General features: G+C 35.5%; 1 protein-coding gene and 1 non-coding gene across 4 annotated transcripts in view; both read right to left on the bottom strand.

Moving 5' to 3' along the window:
- Window positions 1-992: 992 nt before the first annotated feature.
- trnam-cau (transfer RNA methionine (anticodon CAU)) lies at window positions 993-1,064 on the bottom strand. The gene has a single exon. It is a non-coding gene; the product is annotated as a tRNA-Met (tRNA).
- Window positions 1,065-4,947: 3,883 nt separating this feature from the next.
- palm2akap2 (PALM2 and AKAP2 fusion) overlaps window positions 4,948-22,678 on the bottom strand; it is a 161,225-nt gene continuing 143,494 nt past the window's right edge. For 2 of the 3 annotated variants that reach the window (XM_069187343.1, XM_069187344.1), the window contains 2 exons: window positions 18,711-18,901; window positions 15,033-15,358 (listed from right to left, as the gene is read on the bottom strand). In XM_069187343.1, coding sequence (XP_069043444.1) covers window positions 15,197-15,358; window positions 18,711-18,901 — 353 coding nt within the window. In that variant the 3' untranslated portion in view covers window positions 15,033-15,196. Of the gene's footprint in view, window positions 12,067-15,032; window positions 15,359-18,710; window positions 18,902-22,678 lie in introns of those variants that run through there. The other variant, XM_015362791.2, reaches the window with a different exon arrangement.

Raw genomic sequence — 22,678 nt, 5'->3', positions numbered from 1 at the left:
CCATTTCTTTCCGTAAATATTTTCACATGGCTTTTTTTCCCCTTTATAATAGACGACACCCGCCCACATAATGTTGAAAAAAAAAAACAGTACCCAATCCAGTAGCTCTACTTTCTTCTACAACACAACATGAAGCTGGTGATGTCGTGATCAAGATTTCGTATTCGTCCTCGGACCAGAGCTCAGACACACTTCCTGGTCCCCATCAGAAGAAGCTTGTTGTTAGCGTGGTCTTAAAGATGTCACAGATCGAAACTGAAGCCTGTTGTGTTTTTTTTTAGTCCGGCAGCAGCCATCGGTTTCTTAATCTAACACTTCTCCTTTTTTGTTTTGAAAAGGGGATGCGAATAGATGCATGGCATTTTCTTCTGGTTCATCTGATGAAATGCGAATTACTGGAAGAGCTACATATTTACAGTGAAATGGAATGGGGAAGTTTATTTAACCTTTTTGCTTTAATCCCCATGTCCTCGTCTGACCCTGTATAAAATAAATCATGTATAAATGATACGGGCATACACAGGACTGTAAATTTTGCTTAACGATACACTGCTATCACACTAAAGAGTGTAGCGTTGCACGTGCATTTCAATTGATTACATGAAATATTAAGAAACCTAAAATATAGGATAACATCTATTAGTGACCCGATATAAACCAAAAAAAGGTCTCCTGACCGCAGCATTGCCCTAATAACCAGAACTTCTAATTTTAGACTGAATTCAGTTTCAGCAGATTGAATCTGTTGAACAGGAGACGGAAGCCAAGTGAATGTGGGCCTCTGTAAACATGTAGCAGTTGTCATTGATTGATGTTCTGCAACAGTAAAACGAGACTTACTTTTACTGCAGAAGGGTGGTAGTCATTTAATAGCGTTTTCATAATGATCCTAAAGAGTACCGTGTTATTGTAAAACCTTAATCCTTAAGACCCGTGCCTTAAAATTTCAAAATACTTTATTCATACCCGGGGGCAATTTAAAGAAAGACACTTAGCAGAGGATGGTTTCGATCCATCGACCTCTGGGTTATGGGCCCAGCACGCTTCCGCTGCGCCACTCTGCTGCCGGCTGTAAGGATTTCTATGAGTGCTTGTGTAATTAAGAACTGTAATCATGTTTTCACAATTCCGGGTTCCTCGACTGGAGACAGACAGAATTCAATTGTTGCTGTATTGTTCCATTTTCATTATTGTAGAATGTAAATTGGGTTGTTTTGTGACCCTACTTGATGGCGACAGATATTGTGACTGCTAGCCCCCATAGGAAGGGACTGAGTCCTTTTGGGATTGTACCTGACTGTCTGGCAGTTTATCTCTCCGTTTGCTGCAACCTCTTGCAATAAGTAGGTTGTTACTCCCTCTTGTGGGCATAGTGACTAACTACTTATTTTTCCGAGTCAGAATTAAATCTCCTCCTGGAGACTTAGTAGCTTGTTTTGTACTCCTACAGCCCTCTGGTTAAATAAGTGCCACCTCTTCTCCGTTTTAAATACACTTCAACCTAATTCATCCTGATGAAGACTCAGTCTTCTGCTGAAAGGCAGTGTTTGGTTTTCACCACACGAAATATTTCTCATTGTGCCTAAGAGTTCGGTTTTTGACTTCTCTGCCTAGAGAACATTTTTTCCAGTAGTCTTGCAGATTGTCCAGGTGCTCTTTGGCTTTTCTTGGCACTGTAACGTATCTGCACGAAAGCCAAATGCTTTATAAAGCAAATTTCTCAATATTTTATGTATGCTGTATCCTGTACTGTGATATACACCAGTATACCGGCATATACTGTACTAAGGAACAGGTAATAAATAGGTTTATTCCATGGTGAAAAGAGATAAAGAAAACCCAACGTTTCAGCTGTGGAGCCTTCTTCAGGTGTGAGCACACCTGACACACTCTCACACCTGAAGAAGGGTCCACGAAACATTGGGTTTTCTTTCTTTTCAGCATGGAATAAACCTATTATAGTACTTGCTCCTTTGCAGCCTATGCATGCTGACGCAGCTACCCACCTAATGTACTGTACTAATATTAATTGTTGCATAGTTCAGGTGAGTAGCTGCATCAGCATGCGTAGGCTGCAAAGGAACAAGTAATAGGTTTATTCCATGCTGAAAAGAGAAGAAAGAAAACACATTTCAGCTGTGGTGCCTTCTTCGGCTGCTCACGCCTGAAGAAGGCTCCACAGCCAAAACATTGTGTTTTCTTTCTTCTTTTTTTTCAGCATGGAATAAACCTATTACTTGTTCCTTTGGAATTTTAAATGTAGGCCACTGGTTAAGTATTTTGCTTAAATTTTACTGCTGCTTTCCTAAGAGAGATCCTAACATTCAGTAACTCTAATATAAAGAAAGAAAACATAACGTTTCAGCTGTGGAGCCGCCTTCTTCTTTACACCTGAAGAAGGCTCCACAGCCGAAATGTTGTGTTTCCTTTCTTCTCTTTTCAGCATGGAATAAACATATTACTTGTTCCTTAATTCTTACATTATTTCTTTCTCTTGTACTCAGAGCATTCTGTAATTCTGTTATTCCTATACACCAGTGTGTGTCCCGAACACATCACAGAAAGTAGAATGTCTTGCTGTTTGTTGGTGAAAGACGTACAGTACCACCTGGTTTTAGTAGCACTCTGTACACAGTGAAGAGCATTGTCATTATTACAATTATAACTTCTTATTGTAGATTTTGATGAATTGATGACAAGGGCCAAAATTGGTATACTTAAAGTTAATTTAAGTTGAAGTTTATTTCTTAGTCTGTCAGTCAAGTGTAATATTTTATACTGTTTATACTCTTTTTGAATAGTACTACCAGTACCTGAATTTTAGTCTTGGTGTAAATCAAATTGAGAGATTGCTTCAGTGACATGTACAGTAGTAACCACATGACTATTTCAGAAACAAAATATTGTATGTGCATTTTGAATCGCCCTCTACAGTTCATTAATATTGTCATTACGATGAAAATAAAATGTTTGAATGTAAATTCAATATGTGTCATGTAAAAGCAGCCTCTGATTGACAGAGATTTCTTGTCCATCTAATGGAAAGTTGCCATCGGGCTCTAGGGTTGGAACTCGGCAGCAGCAGTATCACCCTGCAACTCACTACTGGCAGCCTACTGAAGCTCAGTGGGTGTGAGCCTGGTCAGTACCTGGAGACCTCCTGGGAAAAACTAAGGTTGCTGCTGGAAGAGGTGGGTCCAGTTGGGGGGGCTCACCCTGTGGTCTGTGTGGGTCCTAATGCCCCAGTATAGTGATGGGGACACTGTAAAAAGGTGCCATCCTTTGGATGAGACATAAAACTGAGGTCCTGACTCCTTCTTCTTCGCATTTTCCCACTTACGTGGGGTCTGCTTGTTTGCACCAATTTTTCCACTTTGTATGGTCTGCGGCATCTCTGCAGGTGACTTTTGCAAGGCACATGTCGTCTTTCAGCCGATCCAGCCAGCGCGTAAATGGTCATCCACGGGGCCGGCTGCCTTCCATTCAATTCGAGGGTGGTCTCTGCCATTGATGTGTCATTGCTGTGGAGCACGTGTCCATACCATCGCAGGCGCGATTACCTCATTTTCTCTGTGATTGGGGCAACTCTGAGTGTTTTTCGTACCTCTTCATTCATGACATGGTCTAGTCTTGTCAAGCCGAGGGTCCATCACAGCATCTTCATTTCCATCGTATGGAGTGCCTATTCATGTTTCTTTGTCGTTGGCCACCATTCAGTTCTGTATAGGGCCACTGGTCTGACCACTGAGCGGTAGACTTTGGATTTTAGGCATAAAGGGATCTTCTTGTCGCATAGTACTCCAGTGACCTGCCACCATTTCATCCAAGCGGCGCTGACTTGCGTCTTGGCGTCTTGGAGGGTAGTGCAGCCGGAGTTGACACATGAGCCTAGGTACTTGAACTGTGTCACTTTGTTCAGTTGGACCCCACCAGCTGCGATTATGCCATCTGTTTGATCACTGCATTCCAGGTACTCCGTCTTCTTGATGTTCAATTTCACCCCGAAAATGACTCTTTGTGGTCATTAAAAATCCCAGGGTGTTTCTCAAAAAGAGTAGGGGTGTTACTCTGGAGTCCTGGCCAAATTTCCCATTGGCCTTTACCAATCGTGGCCTCCTAATAAACCCCATCTATGAATTGGCTTCATCACTCTGTTCTCCTCCCCACTGATAGCTGTGTGTGGTGAGTGTTCTGGAGCACTGTGGCTGCTGTCCCATCATCCAGGTGTGGCTACACATTAGTGGTGGTGAAGGGTACAGGAAAGTACTATATGAGTGTAAGCAATTATTATTAACTTCCAATTGATGCATAAGTCAATCACTTAAACATTTTATGAACAGTTACAGGCAATGGAAGAGCCAAACACTTGTCATTAATGAACACTGAAATGTTATAGCACCAGACCTGAGAAATATTACATGGAGAACTACTTAATGACACAGTTCTTGAAAATCGGGAGGTTGTGGAAGGAGTGAAAAAGATAAAAGGCAGTATATTTCCTCATAAATAAAACTGATCATTAGTACAGTTACTATTTCTTGTTTATCTTCTTGACTGTCCGTATCCAATCAAGACATCATCCAATCAATGTTGAGCAGCAATTACTGATTTTTTTGCATTCTTCCTTCTCTGATCAAATAACTTAATTCCGAGGTGTTTTAAGCTCATTCTCTGTGATATTAGGAGAGCATACAAAAAAAATCCATATTCATATTCATATTCATTATAGTCCAGAATTTGATCAATTCTTACATAAAGAATGAAAGAAAAAGTGGTATTGATCAGAGAGTACAAAACTAACTCATGTTCCCACACTTTTCTCAGAATAATCAGTTCATCTAAGATTATCTCACTTTACCACACCCCACCAACTTTAGGAGCTTGAGAGATCCAAAACAAGACATAGATACAGTATAGGCAACATAGAATATACACACAAAAAAACAATAACACACAATTCAATTTTAATGAGAAAATAATAATATACTTGTGTAATTGCGAGCCTTACATTTCCTATAAAAACAAAAGAAGCAGAATATTAACATACAATAAGTGGTTAAGGATGCTTAACGTTAATTTGATTGCTTTTCACGGCCACCCCACAGTGCTAAGAGCATTCAGTTTAATTCATTTGGTTACCTCCCAATGATTTCTACTGTTGTGGCATGACAGCATCTCCTGTACATCTCACCCAGGGGATGGTGGCACTTTAAATGCTTGTGCCTTCTGAGTTACAGTTATGCTTATGATTATTATAATTATTATTATGAAAATAAAAAGCTTAACAACTCACCAAATAGTGTTTTTTTGTTATTTTTTTATAACAATACATACACAAAATTCAGTCAACAAAGAATACAGTTTTTTTACTCCATGGGAGACAAAGTTGCGTGAGCAACAATCTTCCTATTTTCAATTCCCTCTGTAGCTCTTATACTGTATACATTTTATATATTCTAGTTTTTTCACTACAGCATGCACATGAGGTACTGAAAAGGTAAGTATCTGCACAGCTCAGCGTTAGCAAAACTAGTGCAAGGGCCATTCACACAAGAAAGCACTATGGGTTTTTTTTTTACAAAACTGAATGGCACAGAGCATTCAGCTTCAAATGATATCAATTTCTAGAAACAAATCCATGGTCACTGATGTCTTGTTTAAGGGGAAGCTTTTCTCTACATTTACCGACAAAGTAGCCTGTGATTTCTGGATTACTGCGGATGTGGTGCAAAGGTACTGTATATCTGCAATTTGTGGCTGCAGCGAATTGCTGTCTCTAGTGGGGAAGTAGCAGAATAATGACATTAATATTTGTAATATACTGAAGTTCTGCAACTGCAAGTCAATTGCAATATCAGTGTCACCGTACACCCAAACCAAGTACAGTACCGGTCGGTCAAAGTCATTAGTTCATGTTTTTAGTCCTGTTCTTATTTCCAAATATTCAATCTTTCAAAAAGGAAGACACTGGAAATTAATCTAAAAAAAATGTTTGCAGTCCTTTCATGAGCTTTTCATTCTGATCAGACACACCTGAAAAGTGTCTTTTTTTTGTTCATACATTGTTTCACACAGTTTAATTATTCTTATTCTTATTATTATAATTATACAATAACAGGACAGAAGGACAGGTATTTAAACAATGATGACTGAGAATATTCTTAATGGATTAAGCAACAAGCTCTTGAAATGTTAAGCACTGTGAATGAGCTGGGTTTCTTGGACAGACCACACTAAATCTATAGTTCTTCTGTATATAATCACTTCATTGGAAATATAAAATGCTGCTGCTTATCTCAAACAATATCTACACTGCTTAAATCATTCATTCAACAGTTCTAACTTAATACTGCTGTAAACCATACAGATTTCCAATTATCTCTATAAATGTATATTATACTGCAAAGTTAGCACATTTCCTTTAAAAAACAACTTCATAAACCCCTTTGAAAATGCAGACAAAATACAACTAAAAAATCCATTGCAATAGTTTAACACATACAACTGCTTTCACAAACTAGACTTGAATTTATCTTATTTTCCATATGAACCAAACTGTACCCCACTTTTAAAAAAGATCCCAGTGCCATTTTTACACTGTATTTTGTTTTTGAACTACAAAGCTTCCCTTACTATAATTAAAAATACGTTCAAAATCCACACCCAACTACTAAAAACCATTCTTCTGCATTTTAAAAACATACTGTACGATATATAGTGACCACACAATCAGGCAATATCTTTATATTTGTGCCATTTACAGTAAATTAATCTTTTTACACAACAATAATTTAATAAGAGTATGAAGGCCATTGTAATGTTATTGTATCACTAATAGAAATATCACATTATATTTGGTTTCTATGCATTGTGTCCTAACATATAAAAAAGCTTCTATGACAAAATAATACTTGATCAACTCAAATGTGCATATATTTAAAAAAAAATTCTAATCCTTGCCATGAGAAAAAATCACCTTGCTCCAAAACATTATTATGAAATACGTCCTTTTTAAAGTGTTTCACTTTACTTTCCGAACCTCTTTACCTTACAACAACCAAGATCAAGCTTTATATCTAAAAAAATCCTTCAAAATCAAATCTCATTCCATCACTACACAACTTTCCATTTATCACTCTGCAACAGCCTACAATAAATACAAGAAATATTATAACCTCCCTGGTAACAAACTTTTGATTTAGAATACATTTTAAGCATAATGGCTATGGTCATTTCAGCAGCACTGCTGGACCCACTTATGATTTAAACACATAACATTGAAGTAAATGGTTTCTCAAGCAGCGGCACTGGGACCCATAGGGTTAATCAGAGACAGACCAGAGGGACTTAAGAAAGTAAATCTTTCACTTTCGTGTTCATTCCTTACTGTACAGAAAATCAACACGTTCTTACAGCAGATCTGTTCTGACAATGCTGAAAGATGCTCAAATGGCCTGTAGTACAGGTTTTTAATTTCTGTATTCAGGGCCGGATTTTGGTGTTCGTAGGCCCTAGGCACTTTCACTCTGAAATGTGCAAAAAGAGGGGTAAACACCAGTTGAATTACGTTGATTGACATGATGCACTTTTAACTATTCTAATGCTAAACCATACGATTGATGGAGCGAGTTGAGTGACCATCACTTCGATACTTCTAGATTCGTAGGCCCTAAAAATTTCGTAGGCTGTAGGCACTGTGCCTTCAGCGCCTAATGGGAAATCTGGCACTGTCTATCTGTATTTAGTATAAGCAATATTAATCAAACCTATAGGCTTCAGTTTTCTGTGTAAAGGTCCTTATTTAGTGGGTTTTGTTTTAAAAGGTTTTTCAACTGGGAATAGTTGAAAATAAATATTTGAAAAGAAATAGTTGAAAACCCCTGGATTATGATGTTGAATCTCAGTAACTCTTTATCTAATGATCATTTGCCACATACAGTAAATGCAATTTCTGAAACATGAAGAATCCTCCCCCAAAAAAACATGTAAGCCAATTCATTACCATTTCTCATCTAGAAATTAGTGTTTACAGTTTACTTTAAAAAACATGATTTTGCCATTAATTCGTGTTGTTGTTTTGGTAATTGGAATCATGTATGGTGTTTTAGTGCACTTCGAAATTATGGGTTTTGCTGCAAATTGAAAAAACAAATTTAAAAGTCATAAAAATGCATTTACCCGACTAATCCAGAAAATACAGTAACATCAAAGTTGCCTTTGTGTTACTTAAACGAGCAGTGTCCTTTGGAATGCTGCTCACAAATGCACATACTGTAAAAACAGAAAGAATAAAAAACATAATTTTCCTCTAAATGCTATTGGAGATAGCAATTTCAGGGGCTCCTTGTGGGTCATCCAATCAATCAGTTTGTTTCTTTTCATTTGAATCCGGTGGATCGGAAGAACTCCCAATTCAGACTTTCCATTCTGACAACAGAAAACCCCAAAACAAGTCTGTGCGAAACTGTAATCCATTTTCTTTAAGTTGTATTCCATTCTTTTTATAGTATCCAAAGCAGGTTTTGGAAAGGTGACACCCTTCCTAGTTTGATATAATCTCACTCCTCAGATGTTGGCCAAGGGTTTCTTTATTCTGAGGCTTCCTTGAAGATGAATAAGTCCTGAGTTCAACAGGACCTATCAATTGAGTTCAACAATTACCAAATCTATTTTTCACTTCATATCTAATAATTTGATATAACATTTTCCAGCAAATATTAGTAAAAAGATTGAGTAATCCTGAACTGATATTTCAGGTACTCAACAAACATGCACAAAATCATAATTTATTGCCTCAATAATGTTTATACAAAGTGTCCCTGTCAGTGAGAAAAATATTTTATGGAGGGGAACCTACTGTACATGCTGTAGTTTACAATCATAAAATGAGAAACTAAGCCCTATCCACAAGACAAAGTCTTCCTTAAAAGTTAAATACAGTACATTGCATTGTAAACACAAAACTGTAATGCTGGAGTTTTAAAGAGTGGGAATATGGGAGAGCTGAAAGAGACTTTTATAGATTTAAAAGAATATCAGAAGATGTTTGTTAAAGGCCACAAAACTCTCATTTTACAAAGTGAGGTAATATTGAATTTAATACTTTCAGATATATTTTCACCTACTACTTTCCATATTGTATGTTTTTTAAGTAAGTGTAATATGCTGGTTGCAATAATCTACATAAGGATTCTGAATTTTCTACAAGAAACAGCATAATAACACCAGTTTAGAAACTACAAGCCCAACATTAAAATACTGTATGTATTTAATTTGAGTTTAATTTGGTAATGTGGCTATATGACAACAACTTTAGAGAAACCTGCTATAATTATCCAAAATAATTCCTAAACATTTGGGTAGTCTTCATTCTTTAAGTAGTTTGATTGTTTTTTGTTTAGGAGTATAATTTATGAATAAAATGTGATTTATTAATAATAGTCCAGGTTTATTGCGTAGCACAAAACTGTTAACTCATTATAAATTGGCAAGTAATGTTTTTGCACAAGTGCTCAGATGTATTGTTATAAGTATGACAAGTATCCTGCTCAAAGTTCAGATGTCTGAGCTGTAATATTTTTAGATACTGAATAAAAACAATTGAAAAGTCTTAGGCCATTTTACTGGCTTTTGTCATCCCTGAAAAACGTTTTTTTCTTATTCTCATGTGTATAATCAAATCTACCAATGTGATAAATTCTGCTAGATTAGAGCACTCTGCACTGAGCTGTTTCTCTTTCTGCAGATTATTAGTATGTTCTAGTGATAGCAAGGTGGTCTGTTCAGAGTAACCCACCCAAACCCCATAACATGAAATAGCTATGCATCCTGCTAAATGAACATCCTCTTCCGAGAACTGTTCTGCTTGGCACAGTCTGTTTCCTGTGCTGCCCTGCAGGTGGATATATACAGTATATATGTATCAGACAGCCAGAGTGAAGCTTCCTAAAAAAAACCAAGATTTTTCCCATAGATAGGCGTCCTACTTATATGTTAATTACACCTGTCATTCTTAATTTTCTAACTATTTCTAACTATTAACAAGCCTGCTTTTAGTGTTCTGACAATCTATGCATTGCACATTACCTAGATGTGGCAGGAAAAAAACCATTCAAATGAACAACCTGTATAAGTCAATCATAAAGAAGCCACTTAACGCTTTTCTTCCAGAACCATTAGAACTGTTGGATGAAGTTACTTTTTGAGCATTTGACTGTTTTCACCAGGGAGTGGAACACCTGAATATAAACTCACAAAAAACAAAGTTAAGTAACACCAATATAATAAGTTGTGCATATTATAGAAAAATAGACCATAATGAAGAGAACTATGATAATCCTGCAACCTGTGTCTACAAATGGACTGCTTCATGTGTAATTTTAAAAGCCCATTTTAAGATTAAGATTGCAGAACTCTGAATAATATCACTTGGACACACTTTGTTTGTGTTTGTCTTTCGACATAACCCATAAACAAAAATAAATGCACATAAATAATGACCCATGAAAGAAGGCAAAGAAATCAAGATCCAACTTAAGATTGTTAAAACAATCCTTCATCTTAATAACAACATGTCTGGCTATCAGTACTGCTATGGAAAGGTGACAGCTGAAACTAAAACAGCTCTTTCCAGTGCTTTAGGAGCCCAAACACAAAAACATGTAAGACAAATGTAAAAAAAAATATTTCTAATTATAAGGATTCATAATTCATAAGGTATTATTTTGTCATTAAAAACACTTTATGAGACTTTAGTATGGGAGCAGTATAATCTAAATCACAATGTATAACTGTTCAGTCTGGTCATCTTTAGGGGTCCACTAATCCCAATGGCACAGTGGGAATCAGTTATCAGATTCTCCAATGCCTATTGTATGATTCGGTATCATGACATTTCTTTTACTAACTGTCCTTCACAACCTGGCAGGCAGATTAGGATTTCTCCTCCTCTCTGTTCTCAACTACAGTTGGACTTTTTTTTTGAGCCACTAAAGGCAACAATTCAATATCAATACGACGATGTGCATTTTTTCAGTCATTTTTAAAGTATCATTATTAAAAAAAACATGAATATTAATGTTTTTGTATTACTTTCTCTAGAAAAAGTACTGTATAAAAAGTACAATGTCTACACAATTTGATGTGTTCCAAAATGTGCCAATAATAAAAAAGTCTTCAGTCAATAATGTATATTTTTACATGAACTTCTATATCATTCTGGAGACATCCACATTTGGATAGGAAGGTATGATTATCAAGACTTTGCCACTGGGTACTAACATTAAATGTTGTTTTTCTTTATGTTCTAATTTATTGAGTAATTGGCATACATATCTACTGTAAAATGGCATCATTCCACAAAATGTTTTGTCCTTTTTGTGTGTGATTTTCTTTTGCTCATTTATTGTATGTGAGTGGTTTCTTTGCCCTTTTCATTTAACTTCATTTTTTCAGAAACTGACAATACGACCTCAGAATAAAGTCTTTTAAATGAAAGAAGGCAACCTGACCCAAGACAGCTCTTTCTCTAGGTCACATGCTCTGGACTACAGGCTTCTTCAATGGGATGGTTTCAAAGTCAGCTGACTAGTTAGGCTTTTATGTTCAAAGCAATCCACAATCTTGAAATTGCCTTTAAAAGTGAGCAACTAGCTTCACTTTTCTTTGCAGTTCACTTTTGCACATTCTCAGCGCTTCAGCACACTAAAACGGAAAAAAGAAAAACCTGAAGCAGGAAAAAGACGCCCCTCCACCCCCTTTGCATAGTCTTTCAGTTCATCCCCCTGAACCGAGGACCTTTGAAATGATGAAGAAGGCCTTTGTCTTCAGGGTGCCTCTGTTGTCTTGCATGGTAGATCTGCCATTTCCACCAATAAACGTGTGGGAGTCAAAGCTGTCCACTGCAATCCTGGGCATCTCTCTGTGATTGTCATGTGAGTGTGGAGGGGGGGGGGGGGGATCAATTTATTCTTCTTCTTCTTCTTCTTCTTGGTTAGCGTATATCCCAGCTTCCCACCGTAGTGCCATGGAACTTTTCCTTCGAGTCACTCTTGTTGCCTCCAGCACCTGTTGAAAGCAAACCAGAGTACTCAGTCCTCCGAAATGTCTCCAGTGATCATGAATACTACACAGACTTTGCTCCCAAATCTTAACTTTCCACTTGCCCTAACAGTTAAACTCTAAATCCATTTGATATTAGATGCAGCAAAATTGGATACTGTAACACTTGAGCTAATTTCACTTGTTTTTATTCTGTCCCACTTTTCTGTCCATTGTCGGAAAACTGCTTATTCCCAGGAAGGCTTGGGGTGGCCTCGACCCTATAATAAAATACAAGTAGGGACAAATGCCTGGTTTGGATAGTGGTCTATCACAGTGTCCCATTATTATTGAAAATGGGTTATTATTAAAAAAAAATGTACATATTCCAAGCTGAGTATGTTTCAGATTTGAGTGCTGAGATCTTGAAAACCCAAATATATATTTTTATACTTTATATATATATATTATTTATATATAATTTGGGTATGCCTAATGCTCTATGTTTACTCTGGAATCTGTAACGATAACATGAAACACAAAAATTCCAGCAACCAATTCACACAAGGAACTGTAACATGAAATAATGCTTAAGTATGGTGTTATTTTTTACAATATATTTGACTTTATGTTAGAAAATTACTTTCCCTTTGTTTGGCTGATCCCACACTTTTGCTTTTTTGCCTACATTCAGTTACCTCTAATTAAAAATGTTTAGTCTCACACTGAACAGTTCTTCCTAAAATGATATTCAGACCAGAACTTAATGGTTAGAAAATAGGTCATTTTGCCAGCATGGATAAATTCTGTTTGCTCCTCTGACAGTACTAGAAGAAAAGAATCCCTAAGCAGAAAAATACATTTTAAAGAAAAGCAGGGAAAAGCTGTCTCAAAACAAGGTTAACTGACACACAGCATAGAAAAGAAGAAACAAGCAGAAAAAATTGCATAGTTAAAAAGAGAATTTGGCTTCTTATTGAGAGGCACCAACTGCACATACTGTACTCCAACATACAGAACAATTCTGAAAATTGTTCTTTCAAAACATGTTATGTGCCAGCTTCATTAAGTCAACTTTGTAATCATGAAGTAAACACTTGGAGAACTAATGGTGTGTAACAATGGAAATTTTAATGGCCAGCTATATAAAAAGACCATAAATTAACACCCTAATAATAAAAAAGGAAAACAGTCTGGCATGCCAGCACTTACCAGGTGCATAGTAATTGTTACATAAAGACTAGCTCCAGACTGTATGTTAGGAAAAGTATTTTTTGTTTTTGATATGAACCACAGACGTCTATATAATCCCAACAGGACCACATACAATGCCATTGTGTCTTGTATATACAATTAAGGGAGTACAAAGTTCTTTGCTCGCTAATCCAAATAAAATTGTTTACATCTTAAAAAGATTATGGTCCTGTTTTCTATTAACATGATCAAATGTTATAGTGTAAAAATAGTATTTTGTTTGTTGTCATGTCTAAAGAGAGTGGATTGCAGGACTTTCATTTTGAATAATGTAGTGCCTTACAAAAGTATTCAGACCCTTCCTGTGGTGTCCCATTTTGAAGAATGACAGTACAAAAAGATGCATACACATTGTTTTAAAATTATTTTTGAATGTTTGCATTCAAAACCTGAATGCTGAAACTGAGGGCTTCTAAGGGTAAGATACGTTACAATACTGTAAATACCAGCAAACACCAAAGAGAAAAAACTGAAACATGTTGATTGCATAAGTATTAAGACCTGTGAGCTCAATTATTGGTATTGGTACTGTATACACTTCTTTTTTGGCAAGTCTCTACCATCTTTTCATACTGACTTGGTAAACTATTTGTCAATTTTTCTTGACAGATTTCCTCCAGCTCTTTCAGGTTGCTTTGTGATAATTTATTGACAGCATTCTTTAAGACTTTCCATGAATTCTAAAAAGAATTCAAGTCAGTTATTTGACTGGGCCACTCAAAAACATTCAATTTCTTAGTTCAGTGTAGCTTTGCCTTGAGGGTTGATATTGTCCTGTAGAGAGGTGAATTTTTGCCATTTTAAGGTTTTTGCAGACTGAAACATGTTCCTGTAGGACCTCCCTGTACTTTACTCTGTACTTTTCCTCTTTTATCCTAATGAGCTTTACAGTCACTGCTTTTAGAAAAATTCCATTAACATAATGTTGTCACTACCATGTTTAATTGTAGGGAGGATGTTGACTGGGTGATGCATTGAGCCTTATCTAATGCTTAATTTTTGTCTCATATGAATACAAAATCTTTTGCCATACTGTATGTTTGCAGTATCGCTTAAATGCTTTGTTGTAAACTGCAGTTACTGTAGCATTAGAGAAAGGTTTACCACTCTGCCATAAAATATAATTTTGTAAAGTGTTGTGGATATTGTCGACTGATGCACATTTTTGCCCTCTCAGCCATAAAACTCTGTAGCTCTTGTTGTCAGTTGTCACTGGCTTCATAGTGGCAATCCCTCAAAAGTTCCCTTCTTGTCTAGCTACTCGTGCTGGGACGTTTGGATCTGGGAAATGTCTAGGTGGTATGATGGGCCTTCTAATTCTTTAATTAATTGAACAGACTGCAATCAGGGGGAAATTTTACTTCACTATTTTTTGTACCCCATCTCCTGTTTGTGTTTTTCAATGAGTTTATCCCTGACTTGCTTTGAAAAGCTTTCAAAGCAACAATAATTCTGTCTTAATAATTCTGTAAGGTACTGTATTCCTTTGATACTTATTATAGGTATTATTGTTCAAAATACTAATAATAACTAAAAATTAACACAAGGAGGCTCATTTGAATGTTAATGGCTTCTCTATATGAGCTTAGACCTAGAACAGTATTTTCCATAAAGAAACATACAAGATAACACTGCTTCTTAAAGCTTTGCATTTACAGTAGTTCTAAACAGAAGACATTCCATGTTCAAAACAAAAATGTACGAAAGTGATAAGCTGTTTTTTTTTATTTAAAACGGTCAAACATGAGGAGGAAAGAAAAATATTTGGTCCATTGCAAAACACCAGCAATGGTTTTAATGTGAAGCAAGTGCCATTTAATAAGAAGAGTTTCCGAGTACTGAATTCAAATAGTCTATATTAAAAGGTGATTAAGTCACACTGAAACAAACTCTTTTGTCTGGTTTAATTGTACATTAGGAACAATGAAGACAGTGGCACAGTGGGGGTTGGTGCATGCAAAACCATACACATGCAAAAACAGAAAATAAACAGAATTGAGCCTTTAGGCAAGCACTTAACAGGTACCTCAGAAGTAACGTCATTAGCGAGCAATAAACGGGCGTACTGATGGAAAGGAAAGAATCAACATTAGTCAGTCAATGTGAAACATTGGAAATGGTGTAAAGAACAACATTAGAAAATACAGCCTCCCCTTTGCAGCACATGTGGGGCTTTACTGTAGCCAGCCAGATGCAAGGTAGTCAATGTAAGTTACTTTTTTTCCCAAGATTATCACTATACTTGTTTTAAGTCATTAAATGAAATGTTCAGGATCAAAGCTGTACAGTATATGCAATGAAGCAATGGAGGCTTAAAAAAAGGTTTTAGACGCGTGGTGCTTAAAAACGTCACAGATCTTGCAGTTGATAGAAACAGTTTCAAAATAGGGACACCTGCAATAAATCATAATTTTGACTTTACTTAAACCTAAATAAACCTTTTAATAAACCTTTCAATTGTCCCTGCCACATTATTGTTTATAACTTCCAATATTTTCTACCTGAGTATGACTTGCTCTCAGTGTTAAATTAAGGTTAATTGGTAGTCCTGTGGAATCAACAGTGACAGAAAACATCTTTGTATATAAATGTGGAACAGAGGTACAAACTTTTTGAGCAAAGGTAGCCACACATCCATACAAAGGGGATACTGCTGCACATTGTTTTTCATTTAAAAAGATGACAATAATGCAAAAACAGTCAGCACTTGATATATATGCTAAAAGACTAAAAACCTCCACTTTATGAGCACCCTGCAGCAATGAGTCATTTCCTCTCTTTTGGTGTCTTCTTTTCCATGTGTAGAATTTACATTTTAAGATAAATAACTACTTTAGCTTCAATGTTTTCATTCACTGTGAATTCACATGTTCTATTATTCCTTAAACAGCAAAGTTCAGAACACCTTGGTGACTGTAAATATGTTTAACTGCCAAAAGTCTCAGTACATTTACTAAAGATTTATTAAGGAATTTATAAGTGGGAATTCATACTTAATGTAAGAATATTAAAGAACATTCCAGAAAGCATCTTGAACAATGCTACGTTTCACTGGTGAGCTACAAATGTACTATTTAATAAGCTGCTCTTTATACATGTTAATTCATTTAATACATAATTAATACAGGAGTTATAAAATATTATAGCTCTAAATATTAAGAATACACACACAATATTAAAGTTTAGCAATAAAGGGATATTTCATGCAGGCATTATACTTTGTGGTATTGACAAATACTCTAAATATTTCATTTTAGTTTGCTTTATTAATACTTCATTAACTCTTTATATCTAATAAAGGTGTGTAAAAACATTCATAAACAACACCTTAGTATAACAATACCTCAGTATATTTTTTCTATAACCTTATAATTCAGATTTTTCAAGCATAGAACAGAAATATAAACTAATTATTTTTCAAGTCTGCAATGAATTCCTGCCCAAACAAAAGAACAAAAACAAAGAAACAAAAGTAAGAAAAATTAAAAAATCAAATTTGGTTCTAGTTCTAATTTTAAAACATTAAATAGATTATACAGACATTAAGATTTTCTTGTGACCAACTGTTCTTATGTTTTTGTTATTCTAAAACATTTATGGAAAACCTTTAAGTTGAACAGACCAGTATGACATTTCATAATCTTCCAAATTGATATTCAATTCATATTTGACTGGGAACTTGAATCACATTCGTGTAACATGGAATTTGTATCATGCTACTGTATATACACGAGTGCTGACTGTGATGGAAAAAAAATCATTACACAGTGATGACTGATTTCACAGTGGTAACTGAGTAACATCTACTTACTGATTGGTTTAAAACCAGTGTATGTGCAGGACACAAATATGTTATCTACTTTGCAATGTGTCTTTCCACACATTGAGAATTTAAGACCTTCCCACTGTCAGACATAGAATGACTTTATTCCTACCACCCGCAGTCCATAATCATATGTTCTTTGTCCCAACCAAGTCTTCTATAGCAGCCTTCACAACAGAGGCTGTAACACAATGTTTTCTGATGTGGAGATGTATACTGTATGCACTATATAGACTTCCTTTGGAATTTTGCAGGATTAGAAACAGTATAAAGAATCATATATGAGATGCTATAATTTATTTTAGAAAACTGAATAGCAGAATAAAATGGGAGTCTTGGAAATGACTTGTCTCTTGACTGAAAAGCTGATGATTTAGGGAAGAAATCCCCAAACATTGGAAAAATAATAGGTATATTTAGATGAGATTATAAGTGATAGTATAAATATTCATTATAGAAAATTATTAAACAACGAAATCTCTCATTTTTCATAATTTACTTCTAGCAAGTGGGATGTACTTCAGATTTATAGTTTGATATTTAGTTAGATACTAATTAATGCATTTCATTAAGTAAAGCACAAGCTGGTAAAAAAAAACTCATACTAATTTTTGCCTCTACATACAACCTGAACGTATAATGTATCACATTTCCAGTGTTTGTTTTCTGACATACCTCCCTTTAAAAAGACCATTTATTGTTTTCTGTGACAGACGATGTTTCTTGTCATTACTATTTAAAACATTGTAGAGACAATCATTGTAAAATCTATACATGTCCAATCAATTGAAAAGAATATTGGCTGGAAGTCTTGTTCAATAACTGGCAAAAATACAGTAATTAAACAACCATATACAGCATACACATATATATTGGGAAACTGCAGAACTGGGTAGAGGTTTTCGCCTCACAAGGCCATCGGGGACAATTTACTATTGATGCCGATTACTAATCTCAGAGCCTGTTTAACTCACATTCAATTCAGCAGTTTCCTGATATGTGTATAAATATAATTGTGCTTCACCTGAAAGCCGACCTTAATGGATTGATGAAACAAAACATCAATTGACTGAAATGTTCAGGAAAAAGCAGCCTGTCTTGTTTTTTAATTAGCAGAGTAATTAGTTTTAGTGTTTTTAACTGGGAAACAGATTTGACCAAAGCAAGTTTAAAGGGACTTCACATGACAAAATATACTGTACCTTCAAATAATACCAAACATTATGTATACAGGATATCAACCTGACCAGAAGTGTGAAATGTACCATTGTAGTTCATATTAAGGAAAGGGAAAGTCTAAAATTTCCACACCTGTGACATTGAATTAGTAGTACTGTGAGTTAATGTGTAGGAACACACATTGCCACTTATCCCACAAGTTGATTAGAATGATGTTGATATGGATTCAGATTCATGTCCCATGCTCTCAAATGACAAGGCCTCCCATCAGAAAACACATGTATACATTGTCATTTCCTGCCTGTAATTGCTTGGATCTAGGTTTGTGTGGATAACAATGGATGTGGATCAAAACGAGAAACCAGAGTGAAAAGTGAGGAAGTCACACGAGAAAGGTAGAAAAAACTAGACTTACACTTGCATCCTCCACCTTCTCTCGCCGTTTCACTTTATGTGTCTCGAAATCCTCCATCAGGGTCTGCATGAAGTTCTTTGGACGCTGGCTACCCCCTGATTCGTCACTGCCCTGGTCTGAGAGAGGAGACGGCAGAGGACCTTCTGACGAGGGGGAGGTAGGTGGGACAGATCGAATTTTTTCAATCTTCCCTGCAAACGAGAGAAACTGTTAGTTATAAATTATCAACCTGCAAGATTAAGCATAGTCTTAAGCGCAGAACTTTGGGCGTCGTTGGCATACATACTGTACAGTAGGTTTGCCTTTTTACAGTGAGCACAAGTGACACTCAGCTGGAAGAATGGATGCAAGTGTCTGCAATCCGTGTCAATGTCTCCCATTGCATTTGTTTTGACACCTTCTTAACTTCACTCTCTGTTATGCCTCTTTTTAGCTCTTAGTTTTTCAACTTCATTTTTACTTTACAGACTCTGTGCCACATCATGTCAGTTATGACCTTATTTAAGGGTATGATCTGAATACAGTAGACAAACTCTGTTATGACTGCCTGAGAGACAGAGATTAATGTATAGGAAGTCAAGCTCTATTAAGAGCACACAGGTTTGTCTTAATTTAAATATTTTTAATATTTTCAAGTTAAGGCTTATATATAATGTATGTTTTTATTATCATATTTTACATTTATTTCTGCTTTTGTTTTAAAGAAAACACCTGGCAATCTGAGGCTTTTCAATTTTGTATAATTTTTGGAATGTTAGATACTCTTTCTATGATAGATAACTCTTCTCAAACCCAGCAAAAATGTGACTTATTCTGAGTGCTTTAATTTTATTCTCATTACGTTTTAACACATAAAGCTTAAATGTTGAAAATAACATTTTTTGCAAACCTGAAAAACAATTATTTATATAAAATTGTTCTAATTAAGGTTTCATTTCAATTTTACGAACACAGCCTACACTAAAGGTCCTACAAATACAATGAATCAAAAGAAAAATAATTCTGAAACACATTTAAAATGTTTTGTTCATCTTCCGAAATGAAATCCTGAAAAGGAAAAACAAGTTCTATGTTTACATTAAAGGCCATTTTGCTGGCAGGCAGAGTACAACATAATCTTTATCATTATTAAGGTTATTGGAATTATATTTACAATGGGTCTCATACAGGAACTATAACAGTTTTCTTTATCAACAGAAAGGCTTAGATGGCCTAAGAGATGAATAGTAATCAGAGTACGGAAGTCATAAGAATTGTATATACAATTAAATTCCTGTAAATGGAAGAATTTAATTCTTCTTCTAGGTGACTATTTTAGTTTTAAACAGAAGAGTGTGAGGGGACCTGATTCATGTATTCAAAATCCTCCAAGTATTCAGTTATCGTCAAAGTTAACCAGATGAATTCGTCAGAATCAACATTAAATCAAGAATGACAGGATGCATGTAAGAACTACTGGGAAATGGAATTTTTTACAAAAATGGGTGTGGACGCCAGGAGCAAGCCACACAGCCACATTGTTAAGGCTGACACTCTGGATTCTTTCAAGAAAGAACTTGTTTAGATCTTTACATTAATTAACAGTAAAAATTGATCAAATTGCCTCCTCCAATTTGTAACTTGTGTTACATTCTAGGACATGCAGTTAAATTTAAGGGTAAAATTTAAATTATCAGCCTGCAAGATTATGCACAGTGGCAAAGATGTGAATTTTTAGTTGTAATTCAAATTAAACAAACATATAAAAGCAGTTAACCTTATATTAAATTTTTACATACTGTATGGTGCTCTGAAAACATTGGATGTTTTACGATGGAAGGAAGGATTAAACATAAAAGGTGAAAGGAAAACATCCCTATGAAAACTGAAATTGTTTTGCTTTGTTCCTTTACTGTCAATCAAAGCACAAATACTGTATAATAATTCAGCACAAATTGCAATCTAATCAAACTTGTAACAAATTTCCAGCAGTTAAACTATGCAAATCAAGACTCAGCTCTCTTTTACCCAAACGAGGTAGAATTGATTCATAATGTTTTAATAAAATCCCGCATGAATGTATTGTATTTCTTACTACTACCACCAGAGGTCACAGTAACTTAAAGGCTGATGTGAGCGATGAACAAAAATGTCACATTTGGATTGGCTTTTTTATTGTGTAACATCCAAAGCCAAAAGTTTTTCAAAGGGATACACAAACTGCATATCCACTTATGATGTGCACCTACAATCTTCTGGCTCAGAGCAATGAGGTCAGGGATATCAGAACCCCTCACTAATCGGAATGAGCCAATGAGCTGAAGTAATAATATGATGGAGGAAGGGATGCAAAATGATGAATGCAGTGCACAGAGTGTTATTTAAATATTAATTATAATTAATATTATAATTATATAATATTTACTTGGAGTTTTGGAGGGTAAGCTCTTGCTCTCTAATTTTCTCTCAAATCTCTCAAAAGGGGGATTTAGGACTTGCTTTGCAAATATAAAGCTTTAGCATTATGTGATAATTTATTTTTAAATGCCTGTTTGTATTGATCAAGGCAATAACCAGGCTTTTCAAACTAGTCACAGACAAGATGATGCTTATTTGATAACCCCTGTGACGTGCCCTGCTCAATCCAGTCTAGACAGTTGTCATACTGACGCTCTAGGGAGAGAGACCTTTGGTTGATTCCTGGAACCAAGAATGTACTGTACTTCAATTATCATTACCAGCTGAGGAAAAGAGAAGTATTTTGCAGAATATCACAGTTTTTGTGTGTCTTCACTGGATTTCCTATTAGCATATGCATAAATTCTTTAACAGCACAACATAAAAAAATCACATCTATGCCCATGTAATGCAAAACATCTAAAGTGTATAAACTGTTGAATTAACATTGTTTTATGGCATCATCATTTAATCCTCCCTCTTACCATGAATGACCTTAAAAGCAATATTTTTCATTTTGAAGAAATTCTTAAACATGCAATTGAAATATGCTGGCAACTGCCACAAAGCCATTTTTTGGGTGAAGAAGAAAAGAAAAAGCAGTGATTCATAGTGCCGGATACAGATGTCTTCATTCCAAGGCAACAGATCTAATCTGTTGGAATGTAAAATTAACTAAGTAGTGAATAATGGACAATATGAAGCTAAATATTGGTATTTCTTGGAATAATAAACCAGTGATTGTATGCTATTCTTTTTTTATTAAAAAATACTTGTGATTGGTTTGAAAAAAAATCTATGGAAACTCAAAGATGAACCTTCGTAGATTATTACTGTAAATTAAGAATTTAGTCATAGTTATCAATAAATTAAATTGTGTGAATGAAGGGTTGAAATGTTTAAATCTATAAGTAAAGTAACTGTCTTCCATGCATCCTCCTCAGTTTTTTTCCCTGTACAGAACTAGGTGAGGTTTGCATTCTAACCATTTGATTCCTTCTTTCCTAAAGATTGTTTGGTTTACATTTTTCCAAAAGTGGTTTACTGCAGGTTGTCCTGTTGTTAACATTGCTGCTGAGGATAAAAATAGATAGGTTTTGAATCACTGTTGGTTTTATAATGGTTTCACTAGGAACAACAACATCCAAGAACTGAATGCTTTGTGAATGCTTGGGATAAGTTTAGCTTAACTCCCTTGGTAAATGGGTAGCTCACTGGCCATAGGATAAGGAGGCTTGAATCCCAGTCAGAAGGAGTGAACCGAGGGACAGCTGCAAGGTGGAGATGAAGAGGAGGAGGGATGCTTAAGAGGAATGCAAAGGGAGGCAATTGAGTTGAGTGTATCGTGTACCGTATGTAGTTTATTCTGTAATGGTGGTGATTAGGTACAGCTGTGTGAGATTGACTTGTCATTGTTATCCCTCCCAAACTTCAGTTACTTTCATTGAATAAAATTATTAAATGGTTGTCGGTTTTGATGAAACATTGAGCTACAAGAAAGAGCAGGCAAGGCATGTTATTCTCTGTGGCAA

Source organism: Lepisosteus oculatus, chromosome 3, assembly GCF_040954835.1.
Source record: "Lepisosteus oculatus isolate fLepOcu1 chromosome 3, fLepOcu1.hap2, whole genome shotgun sequence".
Lineage (NCBI taxonomy): Eukaryota > Metazoa > Chordata > Actinopteri > Semionotiformes > Lepisosteidae > Lepisosteus > Lepisosteus oculatus.
This window is presented reverse-complemented; position numbering and strand designations above follow the sequence as displayed.